The sequence below is a fragment of the Micropterus dolomieu genome, linkage group LG13, assembly GCF_021292245.1.
Source record: "Micropterus dolomieu isolate WLL.071019.BEF.003 ecotype Adirondacks linkage group LG13, ASM2129224v1, whole genome shotgun sequence".
Classification (NCBI taxonomy): domain Eukaryota; kingdom Metazoa; phylum Chordata; class Actinopteri; order Centrarchiformes; family Centrarchidae; genus Micropterus; species Micropterus dolomieu.
In genome coordinates this window covers 9,603,836-9,622,097 of record NC_060162.1, presented here as the reverse complement: position 1 = coordinate 9,622,097, position 18,262 = coordinate 9,603,836, and the positions used below count along the sequence as shown (strand labels likewise).

The 18,262-nt window shown below is 40.9% G+C and overlaps 2 protein-coding genes across 2 annotated transcripts in view; one reads left to right on the top strand and one right to left on the bottom strand.

Moving 5' to 3' along the window:
• Positions 1 to 4,142: 4,142 nt before the first annotated feature.
• On the top strand, positions 4,143 to 13,517 carry rnf165a (ring finger protein 165a). The gene is made up of 8 exons (XM_046067620.1): positions 4,143 to 4,302; positions 6,463 to 6,763; positions 6,841 to 6,969; positions 7,118 to 7,247; positions 8,334 to 8,438; positions 8,617 to 8,712; positions 8,832 to 8,932; positions 9,680 to 13,517. The coding sequence occupies exons 1-8, from the start codon at positions 4,143 to 4,145 to the stop codon at positions 9,795 to 9,797; spliced, it is 1,140 nt and encodes a 379-aa protein (XP_045923576.1). The 3' UTR covers positions 9,798 to 13,517.
• A 786-nt stretch (positions 13,518 to 14,303) lies between these two features.
• The window catches only part of LOC123982201 (lipoxygenase homology domain-containing protein 1-like), a 30,412-nt gene continuing 26,453 nt past the window's right edge, over positions 14,304 to 18,262 (bottom strand). The window contains exons 38-42 of the mRNA XM_046067619.1: positions 17,186 to 17,371; positions 16,394 to 16,564; positions 15,315 to 15,453; positions 14,872 to 15,027; positions 14,304 to 14,785 (exon numbers count right to left, since the gene is read on the bottom strand). Coding sequence (XP_045923575.1) covers positions 14,305 to 14,785; positions 14,872 to 15,027; positions 15,315 to 15,453; positions 16,394 to 16,564; positions 17,186 to 17,371 — 1,133 coding nt within the window. The 3' untranslated portion in view covers position 14,304. The remainder of the gene's footprint in view (positions 14,786 to 14,871; positions 15,028 to 15,314; positions 15,454 to 16,393; positions 16,565 to 17,185; positions 17,372 to 18,262) is intronic.

Here is an 18,262-nt window from a genome sequence, read left to right as displayed (position 1 = left end):
CTCAGCCTTAATTAAAAATGTCCACAGCTCTGTCTGTATTTGTCATTAATTTTCCAAGCAAGCTGCTGAATCTGAGTCAGTGCTGACTACTGATAATATGACATGGGGGAGTTTGCCCCTTTGTGCGCAGCTGGCATCGAGTCTGTTGATTTTCTGCGCTCATGTTACCCTGATATTTACGAGTCAGTGTCAATTAAAGGTTATTCCATTAAACACAGGTAGCGTAATGGCCGTACCTCAGATAAGGGGCTCAGGCTGGCTGTTGTAAATGGGCTATAAAATGGTGGCATTTGCCCTAAAACCCTCAAAGATGTTTGTCCGATGAAAAAACGTCAAATGAAACCTGCAAATTGCTCCGCAGAAATGTTCCAGCAGGGACAATCTGAACAGCATAAATCATAATGAATAATCACACTCGCTGAATGGGAATAATTTAACATCATCCTCCATTGCAGTAGGCTTTCTGTGATGATTATGTAATAATAATAGTGGTAAGTTTAATAATTTGACGTGCATTGTTAAAACTACATGCAGTAGCACCAATGATTTCATTGTGCTTTTATTTGTGTTCTTTTTTCCTGTTCCATAGTATCGAGGCTGGCTCTACATTCCGCATTTCTCAGACCTTTGTCCCCCTCCATTGTGTAGCTAACGATCATCTGCTGCTGTCTGCCGTAGCCTCTGCCTGTTCTCTGCATCTAGCTGTATTGTGAACCCCTTCTTCCTCATTTCCTCTTTCCATCTGAAGACGACATTGGCATTAAAACCGAGTTCCCACTCATACCGTATCCTTCTGTGTAACAGACTAAAGAATAACACCTTCTGTAGAAAACAGTTTGTCTTTATTTAAACTGTCATGTTGCTCTTCAGTGAATAACCCATTGTAGCACTAGACTTTACTACAGAATGTCATTGTGATTCTCCCATTCAGTGTGGATAGACTACATTCTGCTGTAAATTTCTGTAAAGTGGATACATTTTGATCCTCCCTGATTCGATTACAGCCAGGCTTGATCGAACTCTTCGAATTTCGTCTCCATCCCCTATTTTGCAAAGGTGCATTGTACCAGCTTTTGTCATCAATAAAGCACTTGTATGATCACCTTCTATAAATCATGCCAATAATCTTGTAACCCTAACATTCACCAATTGACCAATAGCTGTAGCACTAAAATCAGTCATTTGTGGGACGTTAGTTTCACCTTTTGATGGTTCACTGCACCTGTTACAGTGGCGTCCAAACGGCTGGTCATAATCCTACCCATGTGTGAAAGCTTTTGTTCCTGCTAGCTGAATCGATTTAGTCAGTCACAATAAATTGGCGAGACTCAGGTCTTACTCATCTTTTAAATCTTAAATTTTATCATTTAAAAAAAATCCCCCCTCTTTGATTCACTGTCATGCACAGCCCCCTCTCAAGTCTTTCCTCAGACACCTCCAGAATGCTATCCATTTTACAGGGATGTGTATATCCTGCACTGCTGTAGATCTCCTTTTAGAATGAAAATGTCTTTTATTCTTTGGTTGTGGTTTTCTACCTTATGTTCTTGTATTAGATCCTAATGCATGGTCATTTTATACTTTTGTTTTTCCACATTGAACAGCAGATTCCAATGTAAACTTTGTGTAGAGATGTCCCTGCTATACTGAAATGTGCTGTAAGCATACACATCTACTCATTGGATGCTGCTTCTGTTCTGTTAACCCTACAGAGAGCATGGTCGGGCCTTGCCATTGGTCTTTATTTGCATGGTATTACTATGGTTATATAGGAGATATTACTCTTATTATTACTATTATCACACAGTGCCACACATACTAATATTTTCCAATAAAGACTGTAGTTTTCTTTCTAACCTTCAGTGTGCTTTTTGCTGATTTCCATGTGTCCCTCCCCTCCTCCCTCCACACTGTGCTGTCACTGAGACGGTTCCCTCACTCTTTATGTGCTCTCATTTCTCAGCTGTCTTTGACAGAGTTTCTTCAAGTTGCTGCTCTGCTTACTTTGGAGTTGGCGCAACCAAATTTTCTATCCATTTAACAACAAAAAAGCATGTTTATTCTGAAACACACCGGCATTGATTTTTAATGTGACACCCTGTCATTCCCTCCTTATCCATACACTGTTGTTTATAAAACAAAACACAGCCTCCCTCACATCCATTCATTGGTGTTCATTGGTGATGAGTTAACATTGGAACAACCTTTGGACGATATGGATAGAATCGTCTTTCATGGTACATGTAATTTTTTATTTTAATGTCAATATTGTAATATAATCAATCTTTTATAACAATCTATAGAGAAACTGTTTATGGACAAAACAATCAATGTATGTTTTTGGCTCATCCAGGAAAAACAAAAATCTAAAAATATCAGGTTACTTCAGTGATGCAAAAATCATTAAAAACCAATATTTCCATAAAACATATAATTTGTAGCATTGCCTATAATGGCCTAATACACCCTAAGATATTAAACTGTTAAACACCATGGTGTAAACGGTATGGTAAATTAATATCCTCATGGTATATACCATGATATTGCCCAACTCTACTTCAAGGTATGGACTGCTTAGCATCAAAACACAAAAAGACCTTTGAAGTCCCTCATTACAATTACATTAAACACTGGGATACATTCTTCCGTAGGTTGCGCAGTTCTGTCCTATGTGTCATCAATGGAATAGAAATATTTTGGGAAATCCTCTTCCTTCTGGTGGAGAGTTAGATGAGTAGATCAATACCACTCTCGTATCCATACGGTAAATATGAAGCTGCAGCCGCAATCTTATCTTAGCACAAAAACTGAAAACTGAGAAACGGCTAGGTTTCAACAACAACCCAAACCCCCCCGTTAAACCACAATGTGTAATTTTTACACTTCCATAGTGAGATTTTTTGTTAACTTTAGACATAGCCGGCCTAGCTGTTTCCAGTGTTTGTGCTAAGCTAACTAGCTTCTTGGTGTAACCTAACTCTCTGCCAGTGTCTCCAAATCTGTAGAATAACGAGAAATCAATTTTGTTCAATAACCAAACAGCAACTGTGAAGTGTAACAGCAGTGTCTCTGTGTAATGTTTTTAAGTACAGGACTTTTTCATTTAGTACTTTTTCTAGCTAATTAGAACAACAGAAATTTCAAAACTCTTCCTGTTGCACCGTGGTGACTTGTGACAAGAGCATAACTAAACCCAATTCAGCTCACATTACATTACAAATGCAGATAAGGATTTTGATTGTTTATTGCAGGAAGTCAGCAATATTAAATTGAAAGCTTAGAGTTGAAGTTTTAGTTAATAGATAGTAATGATATTGTACTTCACGTGTCTTTAATCATGTTCTCGTTGTTTATAATAGACTTACAAAATTATTTGGTTTATAATTTTATCATATTTCCTTTAAATGTTAATTGATTTTTTAATGTACCCATCTTGGTTTAAGTGTTGCTCTTACTTTAAACAATTGATTAAAAAGCCTTTGCTTCTGTAAAGAGTTTGAAAACGGGGCCATTGGTCACAACATACAGCACAGGCTCTGGTGTCAAGTATTAAAGCGCACATTTTAAATATCAACTCAGCAAATTAAGAGTTTTGAAGTCTGGTACTTCTTGCCATTTTATTCTAGCTATGTGAGCCTTGCATCTGTTCACAATGTCTGAAAGAGTCAGAGTTATTTATGTGAAAAGTGTGCCTGAGATACAGCTGCGTGTGCTTAGCAACTCTCAGCCGACTACAGAAACAGACTTTTAAATAACTTTTAGTGGCTGTAATGCATATGTTATTTCACAGTAGCTGCACTGGTACAGACCACACTAATATCAGATGTTTTGTCTTCGACCCTGTCCTGATTTGCCTGATGTTTAGCATCAAGGTCAGTGCGTGGTGTGCAAACATGTGCCATGTAGAGCCATTTATATGTAGATTTTCAGTCCAGCTATTCAACACACAGGCTGATTTCACTCATTAGTGCCTCACTCTGATTGTGAGTGTGCTAATCAGTTATATCAGCCGGTGTGTTGATGGTTTTTCAGTGAGAAAAACTGCATACACACGGCTCACAGTTTCACAGGATGGAAGACCACCTCACTTGGCAGAAGATAGGATTATGTTAGAGAGGAGGAGTGATTGTAAAGCTGCAGTGATGGGGAGGAGGGGTGAGGTAGAGAGAGACAGGTTCGATGTCAGACTGCTGCAGTCGCAGCTGGGCAGGGCTTACGTGCTGTCACTCACACAGGGACACCATGCCGCAGCCACACTGTGGGGGAGGGGCTGCCTGTGCAGCAGCTCAGGGGTGAGAAGAGGTAGATAGGAGTGTATGAACGTGTGTGTGTGTGGTTGGGTAGGGGTCTGTTCTGCACCAATCAGGTGTTTTATGTCTGTAAGTCAAAGTCAAAGCAGAGATGTAACAATAACAACATCAGGACTGTTACTGCTGGCACCACTGCAGTATGTAAAATGTTAATGTCAGCGGTTCATGCTGTGGATGAGCTCAGAGACAGATAATTTGATATTGACTCTTAAGCTTCACATTGAATCCAGTCTTACCGAGTCACAGGGTTTATACAAAAGTGGTGTAAAGCACTTTACCAATCCAAACCACTAGTCTGACATTTCTGCTCTACTTCCTCAGCCAAATGTTGTTCTCAGTTTGCTTGTGGCCCTCAAGGTTCACTGGCTTCCCATGTCCCAAGGACGTAGCAAAACAACAACCATGAAAATATGTCATATTCGCAGCAGTTGCAGGGATAGTTTGACATTTTGGGAAATTTATTTTCTGGTGGTGACTCAGATGACAAGATTGATAACACTCATATTTGTCCTTTAAATATAAGGATACATCCAGCAGCCGGTTAGCTTACCTTAGCTTAGCACAAAGCCTGGAAACAGAAGGAAACTGCTTGCAAGGCTCTCTCCTAATGTAACAAAATCTGCCCACCAGCAAGCAAAGCTCACTAATTAACACATTATAGCTTGTGTTTTTAATACACAAAATCCAAAGTGCCCAAGTGCCCAGACTATTTCTTGGCTGGGACCATTAACTCCCTGGGGTCTCTGCTGGTTGCCTGACAACTGCTCAAAGCCAAGAAATAGTCCACCATGTAACGGACTATGAAATGATTGGTTTTTGTACAGCTAAAACAAACAAAATACAACATGTTAGGTGGTGAGCTTTAGAGGTGCTGGTAGGCGTATTTTGCCTAGCCTTTTTCACGGTTTCCAGTCCCTGTACTAAGCTAAGCTAACCGGCTGCTGGCTGCATCCTGATAACAGGCAGATATGAGAGTGGTATCAATCTTCTTTAACTTTCAGAAGCAGAAAGCGAATAAAGGTATTCCCAAAATGTCTACTATTCTTTTAAATAAATGTACAAATGCACATATATTCAAAGGATTTTGTGTTTGCATAAAAAACTTAATGTGTAAATTAAACTCAGTGAACCATCAACTAAAAATTTGTGAGCAAATGCTAAATATCTCACAAACCATTAACTAATATCCAAATCCTCTGTCCTTTTCATATTAGACATATCTAATATCACTTCACCTACAGATTTAATCTGCCTGACTTGGCTTGAACCAGTTGACACCACATTAAATAAGACAATTATTTCTTCTAATATACATGATTTGAATGGACTGTACATTTGCTTGGGCCATGCAAAGGCACAATACTAGCAGAACTAAAAACATCCTCCGGACCTTGCCGTCTGTTTCCTGCTCCAGAAAGCTAGAAAGTTGTAATGGGAAGCTGAAGTAGTAACTGTTTGTCCCCACCTCACCCTCCTTTCAGCCCTCCTTTCTCTGAGCTCAGAGTAATTCGTATTGATTGTTTTGGGCAACTCGATACCGAGGTGATTCAGTGGAACTACCATTTAATCTCATGTCTCCTCCACCCCTGATGGGAAGGGTGGGGGAAGGAAGGAATAGAGGTGGATAATCTTTTGTTGTTGCTGTTGAGGGTTTTAATGAGAAATCTACAGTTGAATATTTGTTCATTCAAATTGCAGACATAATATAGAGCCTTAATCTATTAAATTGACTAGCAGTGGACCACAGTGCTGTACCATATTGGAAACACACCAGGCTGTTAGTGAAGATCCATCCTTCCTGCTGGCTGCACTTTGGCAAGTGGAGAGCCAGGCCATTGGGTGCAATCTCTGTGTGGGTTTAAATGGTGCTCCACAGGGGTCTCAAAGTGTGTCCTCCGTCTGCTGTTTTGTCTGTCTTGTCTTGTCTCTTCCTGTGTCATGTCTCTCCTATTTAAATGTTCTCTCTGTGTGATTGGTTGTTCAATCGTTTTGTATGTTAGTGTGCATGAGAAAGCCAAGAAGTGTTCAATCATGTGTGTCATAACGTCCTCTTCACCGGTTTGTCTGGGTCTCTCTGTGTGGTGTCCGTTTGAATGAAAGTGAGTCAGGCTTATCTGGCTCAGTTCTGATCACTTCCATTTATTCCCCATAGGAGCACACTTCACCAGACATCAACACAGCCATGCTACCTCCTGCCGACACTTTCACCTGGGCGCTCCCCAGGCGCCCATCTCAGCAGAGTTCCCTCTAGGACACGCCAGCCAGCCGCCTCAGACCGGTCTGGCCACCCACCTGCCCCCGGCACACCATCCGCCTCTCACTGCCCTGCCTGCACCCCCTCAGTTCCAGGATGTGCCGGGGCCTCCATTCCTACCTCAGGCCTTACACCAGCAATACCTCATCCAGCAACAGCTTCTCGAAGCGCAGCACCGCAGGATTCTCCCGCACACCAGGTAGAACTACTACCAGCATGCAAGTACAGATGCACACTAACAGAAAACCAAGTCAGACATTTTCTATCTTATTCCAGAAGAACGCAGGAGCGTATTCCCCTGAACCCTCACCGACTGCGTTCAGGCTATGAGTACTCCCTTCCCCTTCATGTTCCCCAGCCAATGACACAGCAGCAGCAGCGGTATCTGGCCGAAGGCACCGACTGGTGAGTCACTATTGTAGATTAACGAGAGTCCTGTAGAGTGGAGAAATGATCCCATCCTTTCATCCCTGCACCCATCTGTCGGTCTGTCACATTGTCTAGCATGGGTGATGATGGTTGAGGGATGATTTAGTCGCCTGTCTGCCTGCAGGGATCTCAGTGTTGATGCTGGCCTCCCCCACCACCAGTACCAGCTCCAGCAGCTTCCACAGCACTATCAGCATTACCTGGCCTCCCCTCGAATGCACCACTTCCCCAGGAACACGTCCTCAGCACAAGTGGTATGTTGGTCACCCTGACATTTTCTTTCTGAATTTATTACTAAGAACAATGCACATTCATCAACAGTTCTGTAAATGAGCCAGTGTTAGCCAGCTGGCAAAGTTTCAACTACAGTCCTTTGGCAAGATGTTTTAAAACCAGTGTTTTATTTTTATGTGCTGATCCATGGATATGTTGACCCATAAGTTATGCCCTTTCTTCATTGATTTTATGCACTTCTGTCAACTGTGTTCTAAGATTGCAAATGCAGTGATGAAAAATTTCTCCACCGATTTCGCTTTGCACTCCAATAGGAGCAATGTCAGACTCATGATAGATAGCTTTCAAAAAAATCGAAATTGATGCAACAGAACGAGAGATACCAGCTTTTTTTTATTACACGCATTCTCTTTCCTTGGTCAAAACCTACCTGGTGCCTACATTACCTACAATGCAACCAGACCACCGACAGTTCAGTAGGAGATTTTGTTTTATAATGCTAGTAGTGGCTAATTTTGAGTCGCTAGCAGAGGAGTGGGCTACGGAGGTCTGGTAACCTCACTTCTTTCTAACTCCACACCGCCAGATTTTATTTATCTGCAAACTTTTAGTTTTCAGCCTAAAGCGATGTACGAATGTTATGAAAAAAAGCTATTTATTCTTTTATAACTCCCCCTAGAGCATATGCACACATGCAGTAGTACTCCCAGAGACCTGTAAACAGACTTCGATGTTTAAAATTGGTGGAGCACCCCTTTAACTATCAATGATGACTTTTCACACAACTATCAGAAAAAAGCACAGTTTGCAAAACATTTAATGCATCACTGAGTTCAGATTACTCCTGCTCACAGTATTCTCAATCTTGTTCCTAATGAAGACAAATCTGTTTCTGTTATGTGGGCTCATTCACCGTTTGAGAATATATCAGTATATCAATATAAAGTCACACTTAAAAGGACACACTAGTATGTGCAAATGAAAACACAGTTTTGGTGTTTGGATCATCTTCGATATTCTCAAAAATGCATCAAAACAGTGGCGAAAAACTGTGCTAGACTACAGGAACAACATTGCTGTGATGACAAAGAGTTCTCTTTTGCTAGGTCGTGCATGAAATCAGAAACTACCCGTACCCCCAGCTGCACCTGTTGGCACTGCAAAGTCTCAATCCTTCAAGGCACGCCACCGCTGTGCGAGAAAGTTATGAGGTAAATCTATCTCTAAAAACATCTCATACACATTCCACCCATCCATCTATCAAAGCTAGGACTTTATTCTCACCTCAAGGTCCATTTAGTCGCCGTTCTATTTATTAGTATTATTATCAGTAATCTATTTTATGCTACTCTGTACTGTTCTCAATTGAATGTCTCACTTTTCCGTCAGGAGCTGTTGCAGCTGGAGGACCGGCTGGGGAGTGTCAGCAGAGGAGCTGTTCAGACAACCATTGAGAGATTCACCTTTCCACACAAATACAAGAAGGTAGGGCAGATATCAGCCATTACTGAGGATTAATAAGGGAGACATAAACTACTGAATATATTTACATTCGGCTTTTTTGACCCTAACGTTTGTCTCTCTGTAATCTGACCTGCTAACAGAGAAAGCCCCTGCATCTGAAGATTGGGGAGGAGGAGGAAACGGATGTGGATGAGAAATGTACAATCTGTTTGTCCATGCTGGAGGACGGAGAGGATGTCAGGTCAGAAATGCTTTGCAGAAATGGTAGAATCCTACCATTTCACGAAAACGTCACTTTTTTTGAGGAGCTTTTGAAAGCTTAAAACAAAAGTTTCCCATTTTGGTGTTATTTGCTTACTGGCAGAGCGTTAGAGATTGATACCAATCTGCAACTGCTGGCTGTAGATTTATATTTACCAGTTAGCTTCAGAGGTATAAATTACAAATCACTTTGCTGATTACAATCATTTGGTTCAGTTCTAAGATATGCAGTCACTGACTATATAGTTTGTTATCTTTAGAGGTGCTGTCAGGCAGTCCTTTGGACAGAGGTACGCTAGCTGTTTCCACCTGTTTCCAGTCTTTGTGCTAAGCTAAGCCAACCAGCTGCTGGCTCTCATATGTAATGACAGATATATATTTTCCAAAATGTTGAACTATTCCTTTAAGCAATGACATGAGCATGTGCACCTACACGTGCATATAAAACCAAGCTGGGGAGTGAACCACCGGGGATAAGAACTGTTCCCTGGGTTGAGGAAAGGGGGTCGGTTTACAGCATATGGAGTCTCAGCTGTCTGAGAGGCGTGCAGGATTGATGATTCAACAGAAGTCGTCTCTGCGTGCCTGAATGAACAAAATTAACTCCCTGCTGGTTTCAGGAGTTCTTTGCAAGCACATAACTGTATGCACCGGGAGAGTCAAGCTTGCCAATGTGAATCAACATTGACCCTGTGTGTCTCTGTCTCTCTGTCTCTCTGTCCTCCAGGAGATTGCCCTGCATGCACCTCTTCCACCAGGGCTGCGTAGACCAATGGCTGGCCACCAGCAGGAAGTGTCCAATCTGTCGGGTTGACATCGAAACACAGCTGAACCCTGACAGCTGATGAGATTTAAACCCCCCCACAACTTGTCAATCACCCTCATGTGGTTCCTGCTTTCTTCCACTCCGGCCCCCCCACCGCCCTCCCCTTCCCCCCGTTGGGTGCTTTGCCAAATGTCTCCAGACTTCATGTGACATCACCACCCTTCTGACTCACGCTTTACTGAGCCACGCCAGGATAACTAACTGCACGAGAGGCCACAAAGAACTCTCTTTAAATAGAAGCACATCCCTCTGGAGGCAAACAACACACAAACACACACACATACTCATGTACACAGGGTTTACTCGTAGCTTGCTGGTCGTAAGTGGGGTGTTGTTGCTGTTGTGGTGTTGTACTGTAGGTAGCCCCGGGCTGTGTAGCATGTCCTCAAAGCCATGACTTAAAGTCCTGAGATTGGAAAACACATAACCCCACACTGAGCGGGCTACTTCTCTCTTTTCTCTCTCTCTCTCTCTCTCTTTCTATATATATATATAAATATATATATACATTTATATAAATTTCTCTCTTTTCAAATACACTTCAAAGTTAATATTCTGCCACACAAGAAAAACTTAACAGAAACGAAATGCTCTGATGCCATGTTTACCTAAAGATCATTTGTGGTCGTAGTAGAGTAGCAGTAACCAACACGATACCTGGTGCACTGTCACCTTTTGGGGGGCAAGCACCAGCTAGCTGAGTGTTTTAATTCTATCATGCAGCTTTGACATTGTGCAATACAGTTGTACATTTACCTTGGGCTGGTGTCATGTGAGATGGCGTGATGTGAGTAGGCCTCTTTCACTGCCGTGGAAACAGAGCCCAGTGATCAAGTCGTTGTGTGTTTAAAATAAAATAAAAAAATAGGTAGAAAGTGTTTTTACCAAAATGCATTTTGTTACGGTGTAGCTTGAACCTGACGTGCAGGTTCACCAGTATGTGCTCTGCCCTGCTGTGTGTGACTAAAAAGAATGTGTCTAAGAAATGTGTGGATGTTCAAAAAGTGCAAATGTGAGTGTGTTTCAAGGGGTCTGCGGCAGCACCAAGATGTTAACTCGCTGTCTGTTAATAGCATGGCCACTGGAGTGCTTATAAAACACAAAGCCAAAAACAGGGATGAAAAAAAGGAAACTCACGCTCTGCAGAGTGAGGTGGGATGAAGATGTTTCTGCCCTTGTACCTGCATCTTCAGCTGGCGCAGGGCCAGTGGCAGAACAGTGTGTTCTAAAAAAAAATGCATGTTTCATCATCGACTTGAGCTGTTAGCTTTGGTAGTGTTTCTTCAATTTAAAAAGGTAAAGAGAAGGCTTTGCATGACTTAGTTAATCTGAGCTGTGACTATCTTCTCAACACTTACAAATGCGAAAAAAAATTAGCACTGTGTCAGTGGCTGCTCCCCTGACTTGTAGCGTGTGTTCATCCTGTCCCCCTTTGGTGGCAACGATGGGATCCTCTTTTTGATGTTTACCTTATTGCCTAAAGAACAAGCACATGTGACAATAGATATAGCAACAAAAGGTTTTCCCTTGGTATTGCATTTGCGTTGGTTTATATTTAGGTATAGATTCATGCAGTGTTTCGGCAGAGAGAGAAGCTTGCGTATTGATCTTGTGTATTTGTGTGACAGACCTCCCCTCGTGGTTGCTATGCTGGTTGCTATGCTGTATTGCTAGAACATGTAGAACGTGGTGTGACGGAGGCAGCCTCCCTCTCGCAGTGCACACAGACACGAGACGGCACAACAGCAGAAAAACATTCAGGCTGTTGAAACAAGTCGACCCCCTCTCTCACTACTTGGCCTGACCGGTTTTTACTTCTTTTTTTTTTTGTTTTACCCTTTGCATCATTTCAGTTCCACAGGGCTGTGTAGTAAAAGACGCCTTTAGGACCCTCACTGTCCTATGCACTGTGATAGTAGAGGATAAGACTTGGCCCAGAGACTCTTTTAGCCTTGTTGGGCCAAGAGATCAATTAACAAGGATTACTTCTGCCTGTCTTGTGCACTGCCAGTGTTGACACTGCCTCCTCCTGTAGTGGAGTCATCTGTGATGAAGTTTTCATAGTTTACACAGGGTGTTGTCAGTTGAGATGCCTTAAGTATTTAACAATCATAATTTATTACTAACTGTAGATATTGTGGGTATGTATTTAATTTTATATAGTTTTTCTGGGGGACGACTGAATCATAATTTATTTATTTAGAAATAACACAAAAATGCTATGAAAAAACTATTACCTCATTTTAGCATTGTTTTAAATGGGAATGCTTTGCATGCAGTTGTACTTTTTGGAAAACTAAAGTTAAAGAAAAAAAAAATTGCCCTGCTGTTTGTTCTCCACAAGCTGGCTGTGCGATGTTTACTGTCCAAGGCTGAGCTACTGAGCCCTCTCTCTCTCTTTCTCCCTCTCTCTCTCTCTTTCTCCCTCTTTCTCCCTCTCTCTTTCTCTCTCTCTCGTGTGGTGCTGTGGATCTTGGTTACATTCCATTCAATGCAATTTCTCTGATCCCCCATGCTGTGATGTAGTGGACAAACTGCAATGAAGTGAATTGGTTTCAGTTTGTCATTATTTTTTTTGCACTCATTTGTTTAAATATGGGAACCCTCTCACTGGCAAAAAAAGTTAGTTTAGATAATTTAATACTATGACTCTGGCTTTCATTTTTTATCCTCTGCTTCTCACAATGCACTATGGGTCTTAATAATGATCATCTGTGAAGCATGTTCCTTCGCTTTAACTCTTTGTATCTATCTTTTCATTTTCATCTCTCTGGTGTCTCTCTTCAGTTCTTCTTCCAGAATTGTTTGTAGACTTAAGCATAACAAGTGCCTCGCTTTAAATGTTAGGAGATATTTCCATATTACTGAAACCATTAAGAACAATCAGTCCATGAAGCCACCATGCCTTATTGGTTGCATAATTATTTCAAAGAATGAGTCATGAAGGGAGGTAAGACAACATTTGACAGGTGTCTATAAAAGCCATTATCCTCAAAATTTAAGTCAAACTGTCCAAAATAGTTGTTGGTTTGTAGTGCTGAAGCATTACATACTGTGGAAATAGTTCTATAGAGAGGCATGTTTCACTGTGGGCTTTACAAATACTACAGAAATTCTTCTTTAGTTATTTTCTCTATTTTGTTGTATATTCTATCTCCTACTTTTTATTTTACCGTCCATCTCTCCTCTCAGAATCTCTCCTTTGTTTCCTTTCACAGTCTAAAAGAAAGGCAAGGGTTTTAAAGCACAACCTTTTCTAAAACTGCATGTTTTCTCAGGTTTCAATATAGTCTCAATGGTTTAAAGTATATGGTGAAAATATATACAAAGAATATAACAGAAAAACATTTTGTTGCCGTTTGAAACTGAAAAACAAAGCTGAAGAGAAAATATCCCAAAAAGTGCCAGTGAAAGGGCTGCCGCCATCCTTGTATGAAAATCTGCTGTTTAGCTGTGACTGCGCAATGTTTTTCAATATAGGATATTTTATCTGAAAATAGAACTATTTATCATTAATATTAAAGCAATAGCGCATTAATGGTGATGAGTGTGTTGATGAGGAAATGGATGAGCATATTATGGGTAAATGTTAGATTCACATGTGGTGGAATTTTGTACTTTATTTATTATTACTACTAATAATAATGATAATGATTTCAAAAGTTGCATTGCTAAACCCAAACTGTTCTTTTTTTTGTTTTTTAATTTTATTTCATGGCTTGTATATTATCCTTTTGTATGTGCTCTTTTTGTAATAAATTGGATAAAATGGACAAGTACTTATTTTTGTGTGTTATATTTTGGTATAATATGGTCAGCAACCCCAAATGATAAAATGTGGTTAGAATTTGACCCTTTGACACTTAAGAAGCTGTTATTTGGTAAATACAAATTTCATACACCCAACAGACACAGAGCCCCATCAGCATTTCCTTTGGAACTGTTGAATTTAAGTCCTACATTCACTCTCCTTTTGGCTCTGTTTTGAGGGAAATATTAGGCTTTTTAGCTGCCTATGCCCCACTTTTTTCCCAAACTAGTCACTGTGTCTGTTTGTCTGGATTTATCAGAGGTTTTTTGCTAAATAAATGCTTGATGTGGGTGGTGAAAGTAAACCAAAACAGTAAAGTTGTGGGGCTGTAAAACCAAAACAATGAGGTAAAAAAAAGCTTAAACGCTCTGTAAAGCTGCAATTAACTGCAGAGGCAAACAGGTTGAAAGCGGTGTGTCTGAGTATTACAAAAGAGTTTAATCTTTTATAAAACTTCCATTATAACAAAGCAACTGAACAAACCAACATATGAAAATTAAAAAGAATGGCACATTCAGCTAAGAAGATACTGTCACAGTATTTCATTACAGGTTATATTCCCCCGTAGTATTAAATATCAAACTATTATATAAATAAAAAAAAATACGAATGTAAAAATCTGTCTCAGTTCCTGAGATATAAAACTTGCAAGAGCAGAATCTCTTTGGTCATTACTTTTAAACATGAGGGAAGATTTTATAAATAATACTTTTTTCTAATACTTTGGGTAGAGGACCCTGGCGATCTGCCTGTCAGCTCTCTTAGTGTCCAGCCACTTGCCACAGAGGAAGATGGTGGTGACACCATTGGCCGTGTTAGTGACTTCCACGCGATCAAGCAGCCAGCCGGGCTTTAGACCAGAGTTGTCGTGCTCCACCCGAACTTTCTGCAGCTCTCCCATGTCCAGCATTTCCAGCAGGAAGCGGTCTGTCTGCGCACGTTCGAAAAGGTTACGAAACTTCTGCCGCACTTGCCGGCGGCCTGAATCCCCATTGGAGCCGTAGATAGTGATGAAAACATTGGCATCTGTACCTGCTCCCTTCTCATCACCCGTGATGACGATGATTTCGTACTTGACGGGCACCAGGCTTCGAGCTTTACTTGCAAAGCTCTCAATGGCCTTTGTGCACTCAAAGGTCATAAACTCATCCCTCTTTGGAGAGAGAGGGATGGGGGCATTGCAAGTGAAGATGTACCTGGAGGTGATAATACAGAGAAGAAAGAATATAATTTGTTACCAACAAATTGAATGAGTGTGATAAAAAGAGTAACCATGGCTTACTTGTTTCCCAGTTCCCTTTCAGTGACGACGACCTCCACCACATGCCAGTAAACCTCCCCCTTCACTTTCTTTCCATCCTTGGGTGTGTGGCCCAGGCAGATACCAGCAATGTCGCCCAGGTTCTTGGACGAAAACTCGAACTTGTCAACATTTCCCCTAAAAAGAGAGGGAAATAATCATGTTACAGCAAGTAGCTATTCTCTTTAATTGGCCCACATGCTTTATATTCATGTCACTGCCAATTTGTCCTGTGTCAGAATTCATTTTCTCCAGGATGGTATAATGTCATAATAGTGGATTGCAGCCTTGGTCTGAGCTCAAGTACTTGGTGTTGGTGGGATTATCATAATAAGTGAATAGGGAAAAATAGAGGGAGAGAAAGCACATTTCTTTAAGCTTTTTCATGCAAACAAGCTGCAGTTAATCTTGCACCAAGTACCTACCTTAAGAACCTCTTCTTCTTTGAGGAGTTCTCCATTACAAATTCTTTTGATCGGCCCTTCTTCCCCTCAAGTACAATCCAGGCATTTTCTTTGGTTTCAGCTTCAGCTGTGTCTCCAGTTGTGATACAAATTTCGTACTCTTACGAAGGGAAAACATTACATTATAGTAATTGTCACAGTTGTCCTTAAACAGATGTGTTCTACGTCGTATCATTTCCACACAGCATATAAATGGTAAATGGACTGTACTTATATAGCGCCATTTCTAGTCTTCTGATGCGCTTTACAATATATGTCACATTCACCCCATTCACACATTCACACGGATGGCAGAGGCGGCCATGCAAGGTGCCAACAGCACATCAGAAAGGAACTAATGATTCACACACATTCATATACTGATGACACAACCTTCAGGAACAAAGTTATAATCCTCCGGCTGAAACTAAATATTAGAGCAAGTAAATCCTGGCTTTTAAACTAATGTTTTGCTTTACGTGCATTTATAAGAGCAGCATTCAGTGCTTTTGAGAAACGTCAAACGTTGCTTAATGCCACTCTCTCCTGACTAGTGCACGCATCACTGTCAGTAGCGGCCGAAGTTTCTTTCTTTGCTGTGCTGCTTTTGCAGATGCTTCAATAAATTAGATGTAGCTCGCGGTTGAAAGCTTTTTGCTGGTCGCACAAAGTTTACAACGGACGACAAGCTGTGGAAAGAATACCTCTCACTCATTCTCCATTCTCACTTTAGCTTTTGGCAAACAGCCGACTTGAACAACAGAAGGTCCGATGCCACACAGTCGCAAATTCACCTCAAGGGTAGTGCATTTAGTAACACATTAGCGCAGCCTTACTTGGATTAGTAGCTTGAATATTATTAGTGTTTTAGAATTAGTAATCCCTCACACTGCCAGTTACTGAGAAAAGTAATAATATTACTGAGTTACTGAGTATTACAGTAACAGTTAATGAGTCACGCGTTACTGCCCAGCACTGGTAACCACAGGCGTTGCCTAATCAACCCAATGCGAAATCTTAAAAATTATAACTTTAAAGTGTGTTGTTTGTGCTGTCCTTACTTGTCTTCTCATTGAGGTCTAAGTAGTCGTTGTTAGCACAGGGCAGTTCTCTCATTATCTGTCCATCATCATCATTTTTGGCAAGCCAGCGGTCACAGGGGAAACGAAATGTTTTGTCCATGATATCATCCTTCACATCAATATACTCCAAGTGCCATCCTGGAGCAAGACCTGAGTGTAATAGGATCAGCAAACCAAAAAGACAGCAAGTAAATATCTTTCAAGATTTTCAGAGTGGTAAGTTACTAATCTGTAACAAATTGATCTTTTTTTATTTTAATTTTAACTGTGCCCTTTCTCTAAATCACAGTAACAACTTTATGTCCATTGATTGCCTAACATTTGGTAGAGAGGGTGGAGGTGAGTGGAGGCAGCGGGCGGACGTCACTGTGTGTGCTGCAGCTCGGTGTGTTTCTCCACCTGTGTTTTTGAGGGCGTGCCACACTAGCTACTAGGTGAGTATTATGACGCGTGTTACAAAGTGACACAGATAGTTCAGAGAAGTAAAGGCTGGACCACAGCTACTTTTTTTCAGGCAGTTCAAGAACAAGGTTTTCTGTGGGAGATGGGAACTCCCCCTTTGGGGTGGACTTTGGGCTTTTTCACTTTGCAAACCTATTACATACACAAAAAAGATATATAACACAATAAAAGAAAGGGGAAAAAGCCAAAAAGCATAACATGACCTCTTTAAGCAAACTTCATTTATATAGCACTTTTCACATTGACAGTTTTAAAGTGCAGATCTAATCAACCCACCATGCAGAGTAACTGTTTATCTGAGTGGCTTACCTGTGTTGTCGTGCCAGACTCGTACTTTGGAGAGCTCTCCAATGCTAAGGATATCCGAGAAGCGAAATGTGTCCACCTGCTTCCGTTCAAACTTGTTGGATTTGTTGCTCTCTTTCAAAGCTAGCGTCCCAGAGTCTCCGTTCTCTCCAAAAATGATGATCCACACATTGGCATCAGTGCCTGCCCCTGAGGAGACAGGAGAGACTCCATTTATAAAAACGAATCAGGATTTCTGCTTCCCTGGATGTCCTGTTTAGTTTATCTATACACAAAAACATATTAGATTAAACATAAATCCTTTTGATAACATAAAAATGTATCTTTTATGTTATTCTGACTTAACAGCATGAAACTCATACAAATTCTCATAAAAATGCACTTAACCTTATCTGTGAACAGTTTTAGAGTGTGGTGATTATAAATGTATACATGCTTACACTGCAGATATTTTAAACTGCAATGCATCTAACTATTGCAGGGATTTGTTGAATTATTTGGGGAAATAAATACTGAGATAGCAAAGCCCAGAGGAAAGTGATCAGCTAACAGCCAACCACACTATGCAAAGAATAAAATGAGCAGCAGAGAAAGATATGTTCTCTGGCTCAGACAGCGCATCTGTAATCCCTCTGTTCTTTATTATTTTATTACAGTGGGTAGGACACTAAGTGCATGTGTATTAGGCAGTGCTGAGGACAAAACTCACTCAGTCTGCAGCATGTTTTCAGTGTCCTAATTTAACACATGTACTCTAAGCTAGAAATTCTGTAGTTTTAATGAGCACTATGTTTCAACCACATAAGAAACTTTAACAATATCATTTTATGTTTTTGTTATGATTATTTCCTTTTCATATAGCTCCCTATATGCACATGTAAACACTTGACATTCGATGCCTCTTCACATTATACATGCAGATCACTCCACAATGATCCCATAGGAGACCATTATATTATGCACAGCATCGCCTATGTAATGTAGTCCGTGTCTGTCAGCCAGGCTCATTATTCCTCCCAGAGCCTCAGTGGTGGTGCGGGGCTACATTTTAGCTTCCAGTAACTGCCAAGGGCAGAGAGC

Coding starts and splice junctions, on each gene's coding strand:
- rnf165a (XM_046067620.1), top strand. CDS start 4,143: ATGGGGAGGAGGGGTGAGGTAGAGAGAGACAGGTTCGATGTCAGACTG. Junction 4,303..6,462: donor CAGCTCAGGGGTGAGAAGAG/GTAGATAGGAGT, acceptor TATTCCCCATAG/GAGCACACTTCACCAGACAT. Junction 8,933..9,679: donor GAGGACGGAGAGGATGTCAG/GTCAGAAATGCT, acceptor TCTGTCCTCCAG/GAGATTGCCCTGCATGCACC.